The sequence below is a fragment of the Harpegnathos saltator genome, unplaced genomic scaffold (genome assembly GCF_003227715.2).
Source record: "Harpegnathos saltator strain DR-91 unplaced genomic scaffold, Hsal_v8.6 scaffold694, whole genome shotgun sequence".
Classification (NCBI taxonomy): domain Eukaryota; kingdom Metazoa; phylum Arthropoda; class Insecta; order Hymenoptera; family Formicidae; genus Harpegnathos; species Harpegnathos saltator.
Genome location: NW_020230531.1, coordinates 367648 through 386818, shown reverse-complemented (window position 1 = coordinate 386818; position 19171 = coordinate 367648). Strand labels below are relative to the sequence as shown.

At 48.3% G+C, this 19171-nt stretch overlaps 1 protein-coding gene across 3 annotated transcripts in view; it reads left to right on the top strand.

Moving 5' to 3' along the window:
- The window catches only part of nAChRalpha4 (nicotinic acetylcholine receptor alpha4), a 139316-nt gene extending 125561 nt beyond the window's left edge, over positions 1 to 13755 (top strand). For 2 of the 3 annotated variants that reach the window (XM_011153707.3, XM_025305384.1), the window contains exons 8-11: positions 11758 to 11904; positions 12276 to 12434; positions 12846 to 13095; positions 13280 to 13755. In XM_011153707.3, the coding sequence (XP_011152009.1) occupies positions 11758 to 11904; positions 12276 to 12434; positions 12846 to 13095; positions 13280 to 13471 (748 nt within the window). In that variant the 3' untranslated portion in view covers positions 13472 to 13755. The remainder of the gene's footprint in view (positions 1 to 11757; positions 11905 to 12275; positions 12435 to 12845; positions 13096 to 13279) is intronic. The other variant, XM_025305383.1, reaches the window with a different exon arrangement.
- Positions 13756 to 19171: the final 5416 nt, after the last annotated feature.

The window sequence follows — 19171 nt, the reverse complement described above, 5'->3', positions numbered from 1 at the left end:
TCTGCGGCGCGAGGACGCGGCCTCGCAAAAGCGGCAAAGCGCGCAACATTCGTTTTATGGAGCGGAAAGAAAAGGCGGTGGCGGCATCGCTCGTCCTGTCCTGGACCCGGTCCAAACCCGAGGGAACCGTCGGCGTCGCGTATCCACAGCGAAAGCAGGATTTTGGAGTCGACAATAAACTCCTGTAGAGCGTACTATGACGATCTCTCGCCGGTTCGCCTAGCTCGTTCCCTCGCTCGTTATTAACGACTCCGCACATCGCGCCGTCACGTCCAACGATGCGATTCCTCGTCGCAGGACGAAGAAATTCTGACGGACGTCACGTCGTCGAGTACTTTGGATTAATCGATAGACGAGTCGCGTTCTAGAGACGTGTCCGAGCGGTTGACCCGTTCCTAGAAAATATCGCGTTTCGCCCGGATTGTGGAATACGCGAGAAGTAAACAGATCTCTATTTTATCTCGGTATTAGTCTCTCTCTCTCTCTCTCTCTCCCCCCCCCCCCCCCCCCCCTCTCTCTCTCTCTCTCTCTCTCTCTCTCTCTCTCTCTCTCTCTGTGTGTTATTCACCGCCGATTTAATCTATGCGATATGTTGCGATATTGCACAGAGTTGTTGACAACATTGATAATCGAGGACCATTTATAAATCCCGATTGATATTTTTCGCATGATTTATGAAAAATTCGTCGTAGATGTCGTAAAATTTTAATCGTCGTATGGTCTGCGCGCGCGCTTACAGAAAATACGTCTATGTGTTGGCAAATTCCGAGCATCTTTGCGATTTGTGTCGCGAAAACTTGACGAGATTAGTTCGATTCGCGTCCATCTTTTGCGGAAACATGCCAATCACGTAACTACGACGCCAGGTGATGACCACCGGTGATGATCCTCGTAAAGCGGAACTGACCGGTGCGAAGTGGCGAAACCTGCTAGGAAAAGAAAGAAGGGAGAGAGGAAGACGAGAGAGAGAGAGAGAGAGAGAGAGAGAGAGAGAGAGAGAGAGAGAGAGAGAGAGAGAGAGAGAGAGAGAGAGAGAGAGAGAGAGAGTGGAAGAAGAAGAAGAAGAAGTTGAAGTACACTTGGACGAAGAACGGTGCCGAGACTTCGCTATTGTCTGCGGCGATTGTGCCTCATATAAAGTACGCCCGCAATATCTCTGCACTTTCGTGAAAAACTCGTATCGCAGTCGTAAAGCGTAAAGTTTTGATGTAAAGGAGAAAGGGCTCTCAGGACTTTTGCTACGATCGCGACGTGACTTCGCGTATTCGTTTCCGCGATACATTCGTCATCGCAACCAAGTTAAACCCTCGCGAGCGGAATTATCGAAAGCAAGAGCGGCGACGACGGCAGCAGCAGAAGCAGCACGAGGAAATTCACCCGTCATAAATTGAACGTGCCTGGAATTTATTTCCGGCGGAGATTTTTGCGGAAACACAGAATACCGATTGGTATGCCGCACTTGCTTGGATCCTGCACTGCGAGCTCGACGTTAGCGGATGATGGCGCTTTATTTCTTTGAATCGCGATCTTGAATCTTCAAGTCGCGCTGTAAATGCGAGAAACGAATTTGAATCGCGAAACGAATTTTGCGTCCGGTATATACACGAAGGAATGAATATTGGTGTCAACGTGTCTGTTGAGAAAGAAAAGAAATCACAATCGAACGATCTTTATTCGGGAAATTTCTCTGCGAATGTCTCTGCAGAAAGGTGTTTGCAAGTATGTATGTCAAGTAAGTCGCATTTTCGCTGAAAAGTGACCAGAACCAATTTCAAATTGGTCCAACAGCTACTAATCGAAAAAGCGAAAAGGAGCAGGAAATTACAAAAGGTTGTAAAGCGATCAGTAATCAGAGGATCTGTGTCCTCCGCGGAGACTGCGCGAGCTGTTCTCCGAGTTGAAAATCGATGCCACCATGCCACGGTCCTGAAACAGGACTCGGTATTCACGATTTAATGCGAAGTCCGCTCTAAATATGTAGCTGCCTCCTTATCCCGGACGGCTAAATTGGAAATTCCAGCCGGTAGACGCAAGTACGGAGATAGCGGCAGGAGACTTCCGTTTGCCGACCGCGGACCGTGGCTGTTCCTGCGGGAACAGAATCCAATTTGAACGTGGCACGATCCTCCGAATCACGGATCTCCTTCGGCATCGCCTAAGTGCACCTTCACGTCGCCGCGCGTCACACATCTGTGCTCAAAATCCGAATGAGACCGCCGCGTCGTTTGACGAAAGTCACCTTCGAGGAAAGTGGCGGCGGCGATGGCGGTGGCTCGCTGATTATTACATATATTCCACCTATATTCGGCTTCGGCGATGTCGCTTCAGCGTTTGGGCACAGCGTCAGGTACTCAGTACTCAGGAAATCTCTTTCCAAATCTCCGGTATAAGCTCTACACGTTTATCCGTTACCGTAATATCGCGAACGTAAGAGAGTCTATTAGCTAACGTGTAACAAAGATTACTTTCTGCCAGGAGAAAGTGAAAACAGTATCGCGAAATATTTTTCCAAGTCTCTCGGTGTCTTGCTCGCTCTCTCCCTCTTTCTCGTGCGAAAATGCTGTCGTGCAAATTAATCAAATTTGACATTAACGCGTTACCAACGGATTTCGCAGCAGGCCGTCCGTGGCCTCGTAAAACCGTCGAGAACGAAAACCAATCTTCTCGCTAACTTTTTAAGTAAGGAATTTTCCACGCGGTTATCTTCTCTTATCTCTCCTACTCCCCCTGCTCCCCCTGCTCTCTCTCTCTCTCTCTCTCTCTTTCCCCCCCTGCTCCCCGGGGCGGGGGGAGCTATTCTTCGCGCACGGGAATGATTTACGGTGATCGCCGCGCATGGGGCCGAATAATAATCGAATTTAATTTGCATGCGGACGGAAATAGGGGGAGCCAGTCGGAAAATTGAAGGGGCCGAAGGTGCGTCACCGTCGGAAAATAATCGCGGTCCCGTATGGATACCGCAATTACCCGGTCCGAGCCTTAGAAGGCTCGCTCGTAAAGTCGAGCTTTACGATCTCATCGGTCGTCTTGTGCCCGCACGGCTGAGACTTCTTTTACATTCCGCATCTCATTACGCGCTCTCGTTTCGCTCGCGGTATTTCTTGGCCGATTGACAGACGACCTGACGACGTCGCCTTCGCACCCGTTCGAGTGAACAATGCCTTCTAAAGTTATCCGCGTCGATCCGCGTCGAGGCTAAGTGAAATTCTCCCTTTGAGAGAGTCGTCATATTTTCTATAGCTGCGTCGACGAAAGGCAGATACTGCGCGCGAAATTGATGACGCGCGATGACTCAAATAAGACACAAAGGATGTCGTACAGCGTTCTTCTACTTATTTTCCACTCTGAATTGCATCGAATCTGTAGACCGGTCTACCTTCGAGGTAGGCTCGACAAGCAAGCCCCCCCTCCCCACCTTATCTCTCGCTCGATATATTTCGCGACGTTACAAAGCCTTGTAAATTGGACGAGCGAACGGAACGAAGCGAAGCAAAAACGAAGTGAAGCTACGCGCATTCGAGCGGGAACGTATCTGCTTAGCACGTAACGGATGTACTCGGGGAGATGTATTTTGCAGCACGCGCGCGAGTAGGTTGTTTACGGAACTCGCAGGCCGAGAGGGAGGAGGGTTGACGCTAATAGCACCGGATATTTTCCACCAACGTCAAGGCAACGCTGCGTCCGAGAAGAAAGATTGGCACAAATCCCTGGCGACATGCAATGACGCCGGGAGCGCTTCTGTTTGCTCGCCCGAAAGAAAGTCCTTCGAGAGTCCGCGAAGCGTAACGAATCGCATCGACGCGTCGACTGTGCGAAAGCGGTAGTTGCCGCATAGGACAACATAACGTTTATTATGGAATAAAAAGAGAAAGGAGAGAAGAAGAGGAAAACGGGAAATGCGTCGCTGGATACACGCGGGGAGGCGGCGTGACTTTAAACGACGCTTCCATTATCGCGCAATCCCGTGGAAACGCGACGCCTAGATTACTCCACTTGACCCCATAACAAACAACAATGGCTGAAGCTCACGGATCGATGTCGGATTTCGCTTTTCGGAAGGAACTTTCCGGCCATTCGTCCATTTCGCTATCGACCGACTTTTTTCGAGCTCGCGGCGAATGATAGCGCCGAAAATCCGGCTGTGGGTACAACTATAGGTGGGGTTACAAATCCTTACGTGCGCTCGCTATCGAGGTTTATCTCGGATTGCGGTTGACTGGTACGTACCTACCTACCTACCTACCTACCTACCTACCTACCTACCTACCTAGCTACCTACCTACCTACCTACCTACCTACCTACCTACCTACCTACCTACCTACCTACTACCTACCACCTACCTACCTACCTACCTACCTACCTACCTACCTACCTACCTACCTACTACCTACCACCTACCTACTCTTCTTCGCTCCGTCGCAAAGAGAGTTCTCGCGCGCGCGCGCAAAAGAGGGAGAGGGAGGACATAGCAATCCTTTCCGCGATAAGCAGAACTCGTAAGGGATGATCTCACCCTGCTGCAGAGAAGCGTCGCCGCGGTGCGAGAGGTATGAGTTTTCCGAAACGTGCAGCTGCGATGTACACGATATTGTACTTTCGCGACGTACGTGCTCCGACTCGCCGCTACTCCGTTAACGTCATATTAAAGTGACGCAAGCGTGAAATAGCTCGGTACAATTGAGTCGATTATCTTGGGACGTGACGCGGGAGTTGACGTTGACTTTTTCTTTTAACTCGTCGCAATAAGATAAGAATGACACTGGCGTGTCGGAATGTTTCGCAACAGGATCTTGTGAAGGTTTTCCCAAGCGGCGTGTTCTTCATGAGAACCGTAATTCTGTTGCATCTCTAATTAACCGGGAAATTATCGACTTTGCGTCATTGTGCATCAATGACGCAAAGACAAGAGTTAGGAATTTCTCGCTCCGGCTTGTGAGGCGGCAGCTCCTTTGAGTCACCGAATCTTGAAATTTTTCGCCCTTCGTTTCTTGATACGAGTGAGAATTATGCGAGTGCTGCGAGTCGCGCAAAGACTGAACCGAAGAGAGGCGTTTTATCCACTCGAGAAAGATCGCACGGAACAAACGCTGTCGTTCTCTCGTTCGAGCGAATAAAGCTCACAGGTCTTTGAGATATATCTGGTCACGCGAAACGTATCCCGAAACGTAATTATTATATTTCAAATATCTTTTCAAATGTCACACCTCTCGTCACGGAGACATTTAATCACGTATATAAATGCGCGTGCGAGAACACGAGAATGTTCTGAGACGCAAAACGCTGCTTACGCTGTATTGTTTACAGGCTTACTTGATGAAATTCTCAATTGAATTCTGTACATTATTTCGAACGTTCGTGAACGTATACATGAAATATTAGTCGGGTAGAACCGCAGCTCATTGCAGCTGAATGTGAGATCAAACGATCGCGCAGAGACACTTCGCGAGAGTCTCTCTCTCTCTCTCTCTCTCCTCTCTCGTGTGCGTCTCGCTATCCTCGGATAGCTGATTCATTTCCTTGGTCGTTGCTTCGAAACCCCGCATAGCATCGAGCCCCGTTCATCGAGCGCCTGTGCACCGAGTGGACAGTGATGTTGTTACTCTTGCTAAGTAAATTTCATCGCCTTGAGTGCCGCGCTCTCTACGACTTGTCACGCTCGTAAGCGGCAACGACGTTCCAGCTCTCGTGTCAGCTTCTCTATTAAAAGTTTCGCTCGCGCGACAGCGTCTTTATGTCAAAATGCGACGGAAGAGCGACGAGGCGTAAACGTCGATTCATTCTCTGAGCTCTTAAGAGCGAGAGCGACTCGCTCATAGAGAACATCCGAGCGCGGGAAAAGAAAAGTCTGTCTCACTCGCGAGGTATCTCGCGAGTCTTGGAAAAGTGAATTTTCACTTCGGCCATACACCGAATTTCAAGATAACAAAACAGAGAACTAACGGTTGAAGAGAACCTAACCTAGAAATCATCCCGTCTATACTTGTCACGCAACATTTCGTAGCATTTTTTTACAGTTTCGAAAAATTTCTAGAAATACACGCCGAGGGACGCGAAGATTAGAAGAATAGTACATACGCGAAATTTCTTGCCGATTAAGCAGTCGATTCGCAACGAGTTAAACTCGCGATTGGTAGAACAAAAAGAGACGAAAAATAAAAGAGTAACAAAAGTATTTATCCCTCGACCATGAACCATCGCTCTCTCTCTCTCTCTCTTTCTCTCTCTCTCTCTCTCTCTCTCTCTCTTTCTCTTCTCTCTCTCTCTCTCTCTCTCTCTCTTCTCCGCCAATACCAGCTACGGTAATTAAATAAGCAAAACGACGAGGAATCGACGCTGGTTCGTAAAAAAAAGATTTACAAATGCGAATAAATGACGAAAGTTTTATTTCACGAGTACACCCTACTTCGCAAGAGACAGCATCTTAGTCCGAATGATATCGAATCTGTGCTGTCTCCAAATTAATTGCGCGCGTAAATAATGCCTCCCTTAATCGCCATCGGCTCGCGTCAAATTCTACGATCGAGAAACGTGTCCGTGACTTTTTGCAGAGACGCGTCGCATTAATTACGATATTACGAGATTTGTCTCGATATTCCGATATTCGCGCTCGCGAATACTCCGCAAGAACACGTTATTAAATATTCAATGGTGCTCGCGCGGGATTTATTGCCTCGCGAGGAGCCGACTTGAAAAACGTTATTACCCGGTGGCGTTCAATATCACCGGACTCTGTCTGTGGGAAAATATTCTGAACAAGTTCGAAACTCGGGCGCTGGCCGCCACCGTCGCCGCCTGCCGATACGAAAAATGGAGGCAGAAACGTACTGTATAAGGGGATGAAAAGGAGTGGCCGAGAGCCGATACATCCGCGGCCTTGTCGGCCGGACAAGGTGAACACATCGCGACGGAAACGAGAGGAGAGAAAAAAGGAAGAAAAGACGCGACGCGACGAGAAAGTTTCGTACGTATGGTCTGATACGACCACGTATAGCTCTGATAGAACCACCACATCCGAACTTCAAACAAGTTCAGAACTCGGGCCCCAGCCCAGCATGGCCGCGGGGCCCATTACGACCCCGATCGACGCATTAAACGACAGGAGGAAAACGTCGCAGGAAAACTTTAGGGAGCCTCGCGGCGCTCCGTTTCCTCTTTTATCACTTTGTAATTCTCCCCTCCCAGCAACTGTCAAACGCCAAAGACTCTTGATCGTTCGTCCTCTTCGGAGTCTCAGATCCGTTCGCTTTTATCGAGAATTCCGACGCGATTTTCGTACGCGTTAATTTCCGGACTCTAAAGTCGTCTCGTCTAGTCTCGTCTCGTTTCGTTTATCGTTGGCAAGAGCGACTCAAAGTGTTGGTGTATGCTCGCGCGTTTCTTATTTTTCATTCATATTAAATCGCGAATAAACTTGGATGTGAGTTTAAATCCTCGACAACGTCCGATCGATGAACAGCGATCGATGAACAATCTCGCTAAAGATCTCGAGCGCAACGACGAAATGCATTACACCCGAATTAATACGTTTACATTTCATCTGCGAATTCAATATTTGTCGCCTGATAACGGCACGCCTGATAGGCGTGTGCATCGAGCAAATATGGACACTCCTTATGGCAGCCCAGGTGGATGCCAGGACCACCCACATGGAAACAAAGCTTGGGTGACGATCGTAACGTAGCCTCGTAGCGATGTAATCATTCGAACAAGCGGCAGAGCCCTTCCCCTTCCCCTCGCGCCTATCTCGAGACTTCAATTAAACTTTTGTGTAGGCCGCCGTGCGTATCGCTAATAAGAAACCGCGCTGAACTCCGGCTCGATTCGTTTAAGTTTAATTTAAATGTTAAGTTGTTGACTCAGATGATAATTCCACCGCGATGTGATGAAGATGGAGTGTTTAGGTTTCCATTTCAATGAGTTTTCATCGTAGCCATCGTAAACTCGAACATTCTGAATTCGACGTCTCTTGTCGTTCTTTGTTTTTTTCTGTTTTACTCCCTCGTAAAATTATTTGGATGTAATTGTATCTCTGTTCTCGGTAACTCGACAAAACTGAAGATACGCGAAAGCAAATCGCTTAAACTCTCCCGCGTAATGTCTCGAGAGAGATCAACTTCTTCTTTCTGTTTGACATTAACGTAACGAGCGATATGGTTCACAAAGTGCGATTCTCAAGATGCTTGCTCCCAATAGAACGCTTTAATCTTCCTTCTTTAACTTTAATCGTTCTTTCGTATCTTTGGGTGATGTGGCAAAAAAACAAATTGCGTGGTACTTGTCTATCTCGCCTCTTGCTACCTTTCTTTCTTCCTCTCCCTCCCTCCCTCCTTCTCTCTCTCTCTCTCTCTCTCTCTCTCTCTCTCTCTCTCTCTCTCTCTCTCTCTCTACGCGCGGAAACTTTGTTTGAAAAGCATCTGACAGTACCGAGACCGTCGAAACTTGCATTACTGTTCGGTCCGGCCGAGAATGCCATGAGTTCCTCTTCCGGTCACTTGCCGGTCTACGTGCTCGAGATACGCAAACAGCTTTTTCGAACGTGATTAGGATTCATGCGGTCGCCGGGCCAGAAGATGAACGGCCGCGAAATGTACGTGCTGGTCGCACGTAAAATCGCAAAGTGGGTCAAAAGCTTCGCGCGGGTGTCGTGCTACCCCGCCCAAAAAAAGTTGCTCACAAAAAATATTTCGATTCACCGACGAGCGAAGGAGCGAAGGTATATTTCATTATAAAAGCTTCGGAAAAGAATCCCTGTAAACATGAAGAAATTGCTGCTTGCGATTTTTTAAACTCTTAGAATGTGTAAATATGTCTGCGTACGCTTCGCCGTTTACGATATTTAATCGCTCACCGATTAACTAAGCGAGGCACTTTCCGTCCCTCGCTTCCGCCTCTCGTATCCATTTTCCACGAGTCCTTTTTCCTCTCTCGTTCTTCCCATCCCTCCGTTACTGCATGACCACTTTTTACGAAGTTCGCCTACACCCTCGCTTCCGGCTCACGCAGCGTTCTTTTCTTCGTGACTGATGGCCGACGATGATGAAGCGACTTGGAAATTTGTACGACGACTCTCCTCCAGCGGGGCCGATTCATACCGGAGATCGAAAGCGCTTTCTTCGGGAGGCTTCGTCCCGAAAAAAAGAAAACCACGCGCCCACACTCACTCTTCACGTTTCAGACGAGAGTGATGCGTGCAGGCTGGATGATCTTCCATTAGTAGAATTTTACAAGTAATGTAGCAAGAAACCCTCTCCTCTTGGAGGGGCAGAGACACGCCTTTTCCCTGTCAAAACTATCTGCAATATTCAACAGGGGGCAGGGGGAGGGCAGAGAGGATTTTCCCCGTTCAAGCGCGAGATGTACAAATTGCTTGGTACAAACTACACATGCGTTTAACGAATTTCGCGTACGTGACGTCGCGTACACGTGAGCGAGCGCGAATGAAGAGAAGGAATGAACAGCATATATTTCTTCTTCTTAGATACACCGGCAAATGCGAGCAATAGACTACGCGCATCCGCGACTTAATGGTTCTTTTCCTCAGAGAATCGGTAGAGGAACGTTCTACGATTTCACGATCCATTCCACGTCCGCGAGCGCCGTGGAACAGCGAAAGGCTTTTTACCCTCCTTGGTTTTACCCTCCTCTCGAATTTGCAATATTTCTCTGGATCACGCGGCCGAGTCGAGCCGCGACGAGCACGAGATGAAGATTGCTTACCTCTGAGGTGGAGTCTGTCTTCAATGAGGGAGAGGAAGAGGAAGAGGAAGAGGAAGAAGAAGGGAGAGAGAGAGAGAGAGAGAGAGAGAGAGAGAGGAAAAAAAATCGGTAAATGGTCAAGTGTCACAACGTGCAATCGTCACCGCGTGCCGTCGCGAGTTATTATTTCAAAGAAAATATTTATAATGTTCGAGTTTTTCCTTGAAGAGAATTCTCAGTCTTACGAATTCGCCTTCTTGTGAATACGCATAATAATAAAAGCAAACTCTTCTCCAACGATACCGCGCCTAGTGCCACAGCTTTTCACGCATGAATCCGTGAATTATCAACATTCAACTTCTCGATTAAGCCCGTAGAAATCCCCGTAGCGTAGATTCTCAAAACATCATACAACGAGAATATTTCAGCATGCACTCCTTTCCCAAAATAAACAGATAGAGATACGAGAGTATATATAATAATACTGAGAAAACATGAATCAGATTGAACACGAAAGGAGATTTTTTGAAGAACAAACGCCGCTGCGAGGTGGAAGCGCACGGACGTGACATCGAAACGTTTGGCGTTTGCGTTTTGGTCACTGGCTTGACACTCGAAAGGAAGTTTCAGGTGTCAGCCATTATCGACGCGACGAACGTGTTTCCCTGGAACGTGGATATAGCCACGCGCCTTAAGTCGCATGCCGGTCGAGTCGATGATGCGATCCACTTGGGCGACGAAGAGAAGCGAGTCCTCTCGAAGACGAGGGAGTCAGCAAATTGGCGAATTGGGCCGTCATACACCGGCCGTTGTTCGAGGATAGGCCACGTGCTCTCCCGGCAGTGTGTGTATCCGTGTATGTAGTGTGTATGTAGGAAACCTGTAATAGCTCCAGGCGCTGCAAGGATGCAGTAGGTGTGACACATTAATCAAAAGCAGCGTTGGCCAAGATTTGAGCCACCCGCGGAGTCGAATATGCTCAAATATAGTATAGACGCCGCGTATTCCCTTTGTGAACCCCCGCGCACATCAAAGGGCGAATCGGGAGAAAAATTTTTCCGCCGGTTCGGTTCATTACTTCGACATCCAGACATCAGGCAGGATCAAGTTATATATATATATATATATATATGAGCAATTAAAAGCTCGAGAAATGGTACGAGAAGGAATTTTTCGTAGTCGAGAAAGAGAGAATACGGGCAGGGACGAGAATACGCGCGACGCCCGACTGCCACACCCTGCGCGCAGCGTCGAATCCTTTCTCGCTGGAATTTCCGAAGGATCGCTTCGTTCCTGGCGCATTGATATCGCAGTCATCGCGGTAGTGGAAATTCCTCGCATGACAGCGCTCGCATCATTAATTTCGCGAGCACATTTTCGATTGCGATGTTTTGCCCGGAAACGTCGCCGGGTTGCGTCATTCCGCATTTATGCATTCAGAGGGTGGCCTCGAGCGTGTCTAATGTAGGAACATTATTGCGCATTTTGCCGAGGATGACTAACGCGCGCGCGAGCTTGTCGAGAATGATAAAAGGCGAACAGGCGTGGGGATCGGGGAATCGTCGTCGCTGCGACGCTGCGGCGACGTAACGCGCTCCGATAAATGGCTGCAAGTCATGTCAAAGGAAGTAGATCCAATTTAAATCGCGGCCTGTCCTTTGCCCAGCGGCCCAGCTAGGATCTCCCCGTCCCGCCGAATGGATCCGCGTTATGAATGGCCTCGTGAGATTTACATTCGGCCCTGCCTCCGAGAGACCAAGCTCTGGTTATACGTTATGGACGCAATTTGCCTCCGTTCAGAGGAACGAACTCGCGGTGACCTCGCCTAACGACCGATTTCTAGATCCTCCAGCGTGAGCGAATCAACGTGACTCGCGAAAGCAGCAGCAGCAGAAATTCGTCCGGGATTAGTGCGTTTCGCAGCCTTTCATTTATGTTTATCCGTCGCTCGCTGCGACGCTCGCTGTCCTGCGGTTAATCGTTTAACTTTAACAACGCTGTGATATAGCATAATACGCTTGCTCATCAACACAACCGAATTGTCGTTTGACTGTTTCCAGCATATGTGTTACTGTTGTCGTCCTCAACGTCCACTTCCGCTCGCCGCAGACGCATAAAATGCCACCCTGGATGAAGAGAGTTTTTATACATATTCTTCCGCGACTCTTAGTCATGAGGAGGCCGCAGTATAAATTCGAAACCAACAGGTTGGTATCATCGAAATCCTTTGTCGACGGTGAAAGCTAGAAAATTAAAGCACGAATTTAAACGTATTTGCACGATACGTGCACGAGTAATCGATTTCTGGCTCTGAAAAGAGATTTCTCACAAAGTGGGGAAGAAGTGAGGGGAACGCTCGGTAGAGACGGTACGTCGCTCGAGACTCGCGAGAGACTACTGGCGATAAAAATCACCGTCACGAAGAGACGCTTGCACCGTAACAATAACGTTGCACGTACTTGAGTTCGTTGCGCGAGTTTACCTCGCATTCGCATTCGCTAGACAGCGGTTGCCCGTTGACTCGCGGGACGTGACACCAGCGCATTAAAATTCCGCACCCGATTGTCTGCATTCGCAGGTACACTTCCGGCAGAGTGCTAATGAGGACCGTCAGGGGGAAGGAGAAGACCTGCTATTATCCTTACCAGCCGTCTACCCAGGAGGACAGCGAGGAGCATCTCACATCCAAGAGATTTCACAGCCGTCCTTCGTCAAAGGAAGACCTCTCGCCTTCCAGGTGTGTTTATGATAATACGAGACGCTTTGTAATTAGCTACTTCGTCCCCCTGTATCTCCATCGCTCGGGTTTGTTATTATTAATGACGCACTTCGCCGCACTTCGAGTAATGCATCCGCAACGACGAATACGCGAGATAACCTCTTGTAACGAACGCGATAGGTGGACCGCGAGAAGAGATATTGAGAAAAAAGAACACGCTAAAAGCGACTTTACAATGCGAGAAATTGCGAGCTCGGTTGTTGACGGAGTCATGGGTAAACCATCCAAGCGTTCAATCAATTATCTCGGATCAACACAAAATATAATCAAATTTCTGTGTTACACTGGATAAAAAGTAGCGTTAACACATACACGAAAGAGAGATGAGAGATCATGTCCATGAGTATCATTTCCCGCGTTTCCCTTCAGCCTTACAGACGGTGCGAGGTTTGGCGGTAGCTGCCTCATCCACGGTCCTCCTCTGCCACCCCTGCCGTTGCAAACCGAGTGCGAGGATCTCTCGGTTGCCGGAGACGCAGGCATAGAGGAAGTGAAGAGCCCGGTGCTACGAAGCCCTCCTGCCTTCTCGCACTCCCGCTGTCCGCCGGAAGTGCATAGATCCTGCATCTGCGTGCGTTTCATTGCCGAGCACACCAAGATGCTCGAAGATTCGACCAAGGTAAAGGGCTGAGCGCTCTCGACGGATTTTTCGCGTCTTCCGCGATAATATGATATGCACAAAAAAGTACATACGAAGCAGATGAGAGATAGATGATGAGAGGTATCGCCGAATTTATCCTCATCGCCCACAGTCGATAGACAACGGTCAGTCGAATGAGTTCGATCGATGCTCCTTTGCGCAGGTCAAAGAGGACTGGAAGTATGTGGCGATGGTCCTGGACCGGCTGTTCCTTTGGATCTTCACTCTGGCGGTCTTGGCGGGCACCGCCGGCATTATACTGCAGGCGCCCACGCTCTACGACGATCGGGTGCCGATCGACAAGAAGTTCAGCGAATTTGCGACCACGACTGTGGTGAAGTGTCCGCCCCAGTAGTCCATGCCCGAGCCCTGCACCGTAGAGAAAGACTAAGGACCAGAAGCCCGGACCCCCTTAGTCCTAGTCTTAGGAGAGTCCGTAAGCTCCACTTCCTTATCCTCCTCAACGACGAAATTACGGCAAAAGGGCTCCGATCTTGCCGATGAGAAATGACTGTGAAGAATACGGGTGCGAAAACGGGCGAAAACGGGCGTGACCGTGACACGCGTTCTCACGAAGTAAAACGAAGGTTAAAAATCGGGAGGGAGAGAGAGAGAGAGGGAGAGAGAGAGAGAGAGAGAGAGAGAGAGAGAGAGAGAGAGAGAGAGAGAGAGAGAGAGAGAGAGAGAGAGCATTTGATTTGATCGATCTCGTCGACATGTAGCAAAAGAGTCAGAGTCGCCTCGAGACGAGGAGAGACGATAGATCGGAAACAGAAGGGCGACGGACAGGTCGTAATGGGATCTCGGCGGTGCGTCGACGTGTTTCGGTGAAATCGCGCGAGTCTCCTCTTTCGATGTCTCCTCGATTCATCGGATTCAACGAGGACGCGAGATCCCTCGCGAAACCTCACGTGCACCTACCATAGTCTGCTCAAGTAAATCGTAAATACGAAGCTGCCACTATTTAATCGGGTAATCTAACACATCAGGCTGACGGACGTTACGGTGTAACGTTGTATAGTAATTTTAGCGCCTCGAAGTGAAAGAGACTAGGGGAGAAAAATGAAGAGAAACGGAACGAGCGGCAAGAAGTGGTGTCGAGCTCTCTTGACCGCCACCCAGGGCGGGAGTCGGTCGTTCGTCTAAACGTGCGCAAACGAGCGTATCGTTTGGCTGCAGGTAAGGCAAAATCGGGGCTAACGAGCGACGGTTAATTAACATTTGGAGACTCTTCTCTCTCTGTTCGCGTGATAAATTTGTAATGAGCGCGACGAGACAGTCGTCTCCAAAGTGAAAAAGTTAGTTAACGCGGACCGCGTCGTAGGACCGCTTCGGTCGGTGTTAACGCGACGGTGTTTCGCGATCGCGCGAACGTCGCGGTGCGGCTGTGTATTTTACGCACATCGTTTCGCACGAAGATCGAGCGTCGACGGACGCAACAACGTCTCCTCGTACGCGTACGTAGAACACATTTTTTACACCGAAACGCAACATTGTCCCGACGATAGCTCGCGATCTGTCGTCGTCGCGACACACGGCGCGCTCTACTGATGTTCGAATACTTTCGCGATTCGGCAGGTCGATCGTCGAGAACGATCAATTCGAGGTGACCCTGAAGTCGGAGAAAGACGAGAGGGGGTCGCGATATCGCCGCATCGCGATAGCGGCACCGATTCGTCGCGCACGAACGATTATTCGCTCGGCGAGGCACTCGCGTCTTTTGTATCGCGCGGCCGCGCCGGCGAGGGCCGCTCGCATTAGCTCGAGCTAATTAGTTAAGCACCGCGTAGCTAGCTCGTCGTACACACAGACCTAGGGATGTAACCTTACTCGAAGTGTAACCAGTTGATAATTTTAGGAACGTACCCGTTTATACGAACCTATATATTTAAGAGCGACACACGCGGACGAGCCGACGCGGCGCGTCGGTTGCGCGAAATGACTATCCTCTCTCTTCCCCCTCCCCCCCTCATCTTCTCTGAATACTGTTATCCGATTATTACATCAGCTCGATCAATCCCTTATACTGGAACACAGCTGGAGCACACTTCCTGTACACTTCCACATCTCTCCCTCGCGGATGATCCTTTTACGCATCTTCATTCTTTCTCGCGTAATTGGTCTTCCTTTGGTTTGTCGGTGAGCGATGTAAATAGCTCTCTATTCGTATGCATGCACATGTACGCGCTTTTCCGCGATTTTTTCCGGGACAATTGTCTCGTGTCGAGAGGTTCCCGCGTCGCCGACGCGTCTCGCGTTATCTCGTCCCGTTGAAAAAAATAAAACATAAATAAATATTGTATTTTCTAACGAAAGGTGAAACACGCGAAATAAATACAATAAAGGTAACCGATAGTACGGTAAGAACAAGTAAAGCATACGAATTCTAAAGCTGATAGTTGTAGGGAATTGAACAACTGTTGAGGCTGTTGTTCAATACCGTAGTTCGTGGTCGTTGTCACACTGTGAGCCGTCATTCATGTGATTTCGTCTTTGGTTCCCTCTCTTTTTAGACAGTTATTACGCGGTTATGTGCCGACGATACTTGTCATTGTGGTTCGAGACGAACCACGTTAGTCACGAAACGCGAGTAGCGTACCGACCGTTATACTCGCGAGAACGTCGCTAAAACTCAACGTCGGAGAATCACGGACCGTTCGAGTCCACACACGTGTCCGGACTGCCGATTCTTCGTGTGTATTTCGTATAAGGAAAAAAGTTTCACAAACGGGAAACGGGTGTGTCCTTTCGTACACGTCGGAATTTATTATATTATCGAAAGGTAAAACAGACTGAGCACGTGTGTTATTAATTTCACCGCGGGACAAAGTATCAAAACTGCCCCGTTGTCTCGAGTTCCGACACCAAGAAAGAGAAAAAAGACCGACCGCGATCGTTTGCTCGATCGAGACGAATATTCGATTTCCTTCTCTACCTACTGATTTTTATATCGGAAAAAGAGAGAGAGAGAGAGAGAGAGAGAGAGAGAGAGAGACGCGAGAAATAAATAGATTGATGATCGCGTGTCGATAACCCTTTTCTCGATCGACGATCGATTTACTCTCGTCGACGTCCTCGATTCTCCGACGTTCTTAGGACACCTCTTAGTCGTAACTAACGCGTAATGATTTCCGTGCATCCCAACAGCAGATATAACGCCATGGTGGTACGTTTCGGATTGTAAATATATATACGGCGAGGAATAACGAGATTCCCCCATTATTACTGCCATTAAAACGCAACGCCGGTACTTTAGATAGCGTTTTTTGGGCGCCGTCATTTGGACTTGCCCGTCGATCGTTCTTCGCTCGTTCGTCCTACGAACAATTTCGGCGCGCGATCGTTGTTATAACTCTCGATCGCTGATCGCTCGTCGCCGCGCCAATCGACGCGAGAGGAGAAACGGACCTTTTTTCCGAGCGCGGGAAATGTTGTTTTTCCTTTTTTCTCACCAGAGACTCGGATCCTCGATCGTTCGTTCCTCTCTGCGAATCGCCGCAACGATCGACACCGATCGCGAGTCAGTCTGTGTCAGCCGAGAGAGATGATACAGAGATGGGCAGAACCTTCTGATATTTCGGAGTAATTATATGCGCGCGCTCGCGTGCGCATCCACCGTGACGACTACAAACCCGTGTCAGATTACTCTCATCAGTCGATCCGTATCCGCGATATATTCGATGTATCTCGATAATGCAGAAAATGAAAAACATCGTTCGCTTATGCCCATCTCCGAGCGAATACCGTCAGCTAGGTGTCATGGGGTCACGTGCGAAGGCGGGAATACACGCTGATCGCTACCTGATTGAAAATCGTCCAGTGAACCGCCGAAGCGCATTAGGGACTCGAGGAAGATAAAAGGGCGTGCATTAGGATCGTAGACTCGAGGGATTACTCTCCTCCTAGCGAGAGAGCGAAACAAATCTACTATCCGCACTAGGTTATTAGGGAAAACAACGCACACGTTTTCTATGATAGAGCTACGTATTTACTTAATTGTTACGTAATAGCGCCGCTCTCGCGCGCTCTCTCGCGCGCGCGCGCGACAGCGGCGATACTCGTGTCACGAGGATCACGACGAAGATTGCGTTCGACGTTGATCGAGCAATTTGATCGATCGCGGGATGACCTTAGGTTGAGAGAGCGAGAATGAAAGAAAGAGAAGGAGAGAGAGAGAGAGAGAGAGAGAGAGAGAGAGAGAAGGAGAGAGAGAGAGAGAGAGAGAGAGATGAGGTGTGTAAATGCGGGTCATGCATACTTAGATAATAGATGTGAGAAAAAAAGAGAGAGAGAGAGAGAGAGATTAAGTTTAAGATGTAAATACCGTGTAAATACGCGATGCGTAGCGTTAAGTCGAGAGGCTATATAACGGGATTGGGCCTTTTTTTACGGTCTCTTCAGACACTTATTCTTCCGAGAAACCCTATGGGGATTCTTAATATACCAACGTCGTATCCCTCTTTGTGACGCAACCGTGTGCATTATTTCGGTCCTCTGAAATTATTTCGAGTCTTTACATCATCCAGTGGTGCGGAAAGTACCCTATCAATCTGCGTTCGACCGAACGCATCGTCAGCAATTATATTTCCATTATCGGGAAAATAATGACGAGCGTCGACACGGAATAGTTCACTGTGAGCGACGTACGCTCGTATTGATTACTTTTAATGCATATTGAAGTGCGCAATTTATATATAATGAAAACTTACCAATTCATCGTCCGTTAAATTTGATAATCGAGTTTTAATAAGTAATTGATTTTTCACCCATACGATATCGTTATCTGACTCCGTAATGAAAGACGAAAAAAAGCCGAATAAATATGTAGTGCCGGATCTGAAAGATCCACTCGTACTAAAGGAATAGGAAATTCCTTAGAGAGACACAAAAATTTCCTCGGACAATAGGAGTTTACTGATATATTTGCGTAAAAAACTCACGCGATCCAAAGTGAAGCACTACAAGACACGCGATAAGAATACCGATAAAATAAAACAATACTGCTCGACGTAAAATAATGAGCGAAATAAACTTGACAGACAGATGTCGTTTCTATTATCACTTATTGGCACAGATTATTTGACACGATCCTGTGATTTGGAAATCGCCGCCGAAATTCGAAGAGAGAGAGAGAGGGAGAGAGAGAGAGAGAGAGAGAGAGAGAGAGAGAGAGAGAGAGAGAGAAAAAGTGTGTAACCTAAAGCGACAAATGCATCTTTTCGACACGCGAGCTCGTTCGCGACACACCGACCGCGATATTAACGATTCACATGTCACCACATGTCGATATGCCGCGTAATCGCTTTAGAACATCACATAGTGTGTTCGCACATTGCGACACTGATAAGGACGTGTCTGATAAAATGAAGTGAATTGTATAAAGACAATAACACGTTGAAACCTCTTCGAAGCGATCGATTGAAGGGATTATTTGCGAAACAAGACGTATCCTCCGAATCGTATCTGTCAGAGGATATCTGCGAGAGTACGAGACTATACTAACGGCGTACAACTGAGAAATTACTGCAAGTAGTTACAATTAATATCCCGCGAAGGAAATATCCATTCCGATCATCATCTGGTTAATTAATATAGAAGGCATTCAAAAAATTACGGCCGACGTGGCGAAACGTGCCGCAATAATCATGCGACGGACTTGCGCATCGAACTGATACTATCAATCTATATTTAATCGACCAGCGGATGCGCCTTGTTTAAAAGATAAGCCCTTTAATTCGAAATCGGAAGATGTAATGTACCGTTTTTATAGCCACACGTTGCCACACACACGTTGTCTCAGAATAAAGGTCGTTCTCTTCGACAATGTGTGGCAACCGCGTGATTGAGAAATTTCATTTGCGGACAAATGGAATTCAGCGCACTTTTTTGCGACACAAATGCGCTTCAACAACGCTTTTATTTGTTTAAGAGATGGAGACGGAGAGTACGGAGAGGCGGGTGTCGCGTATTATATTAATAACGTTGAGCACGCGCTCGCAAGAGTGGCGCCCGATATAATTGCGGAATAAGAAACATATGCAGTCGCATTTAGCGC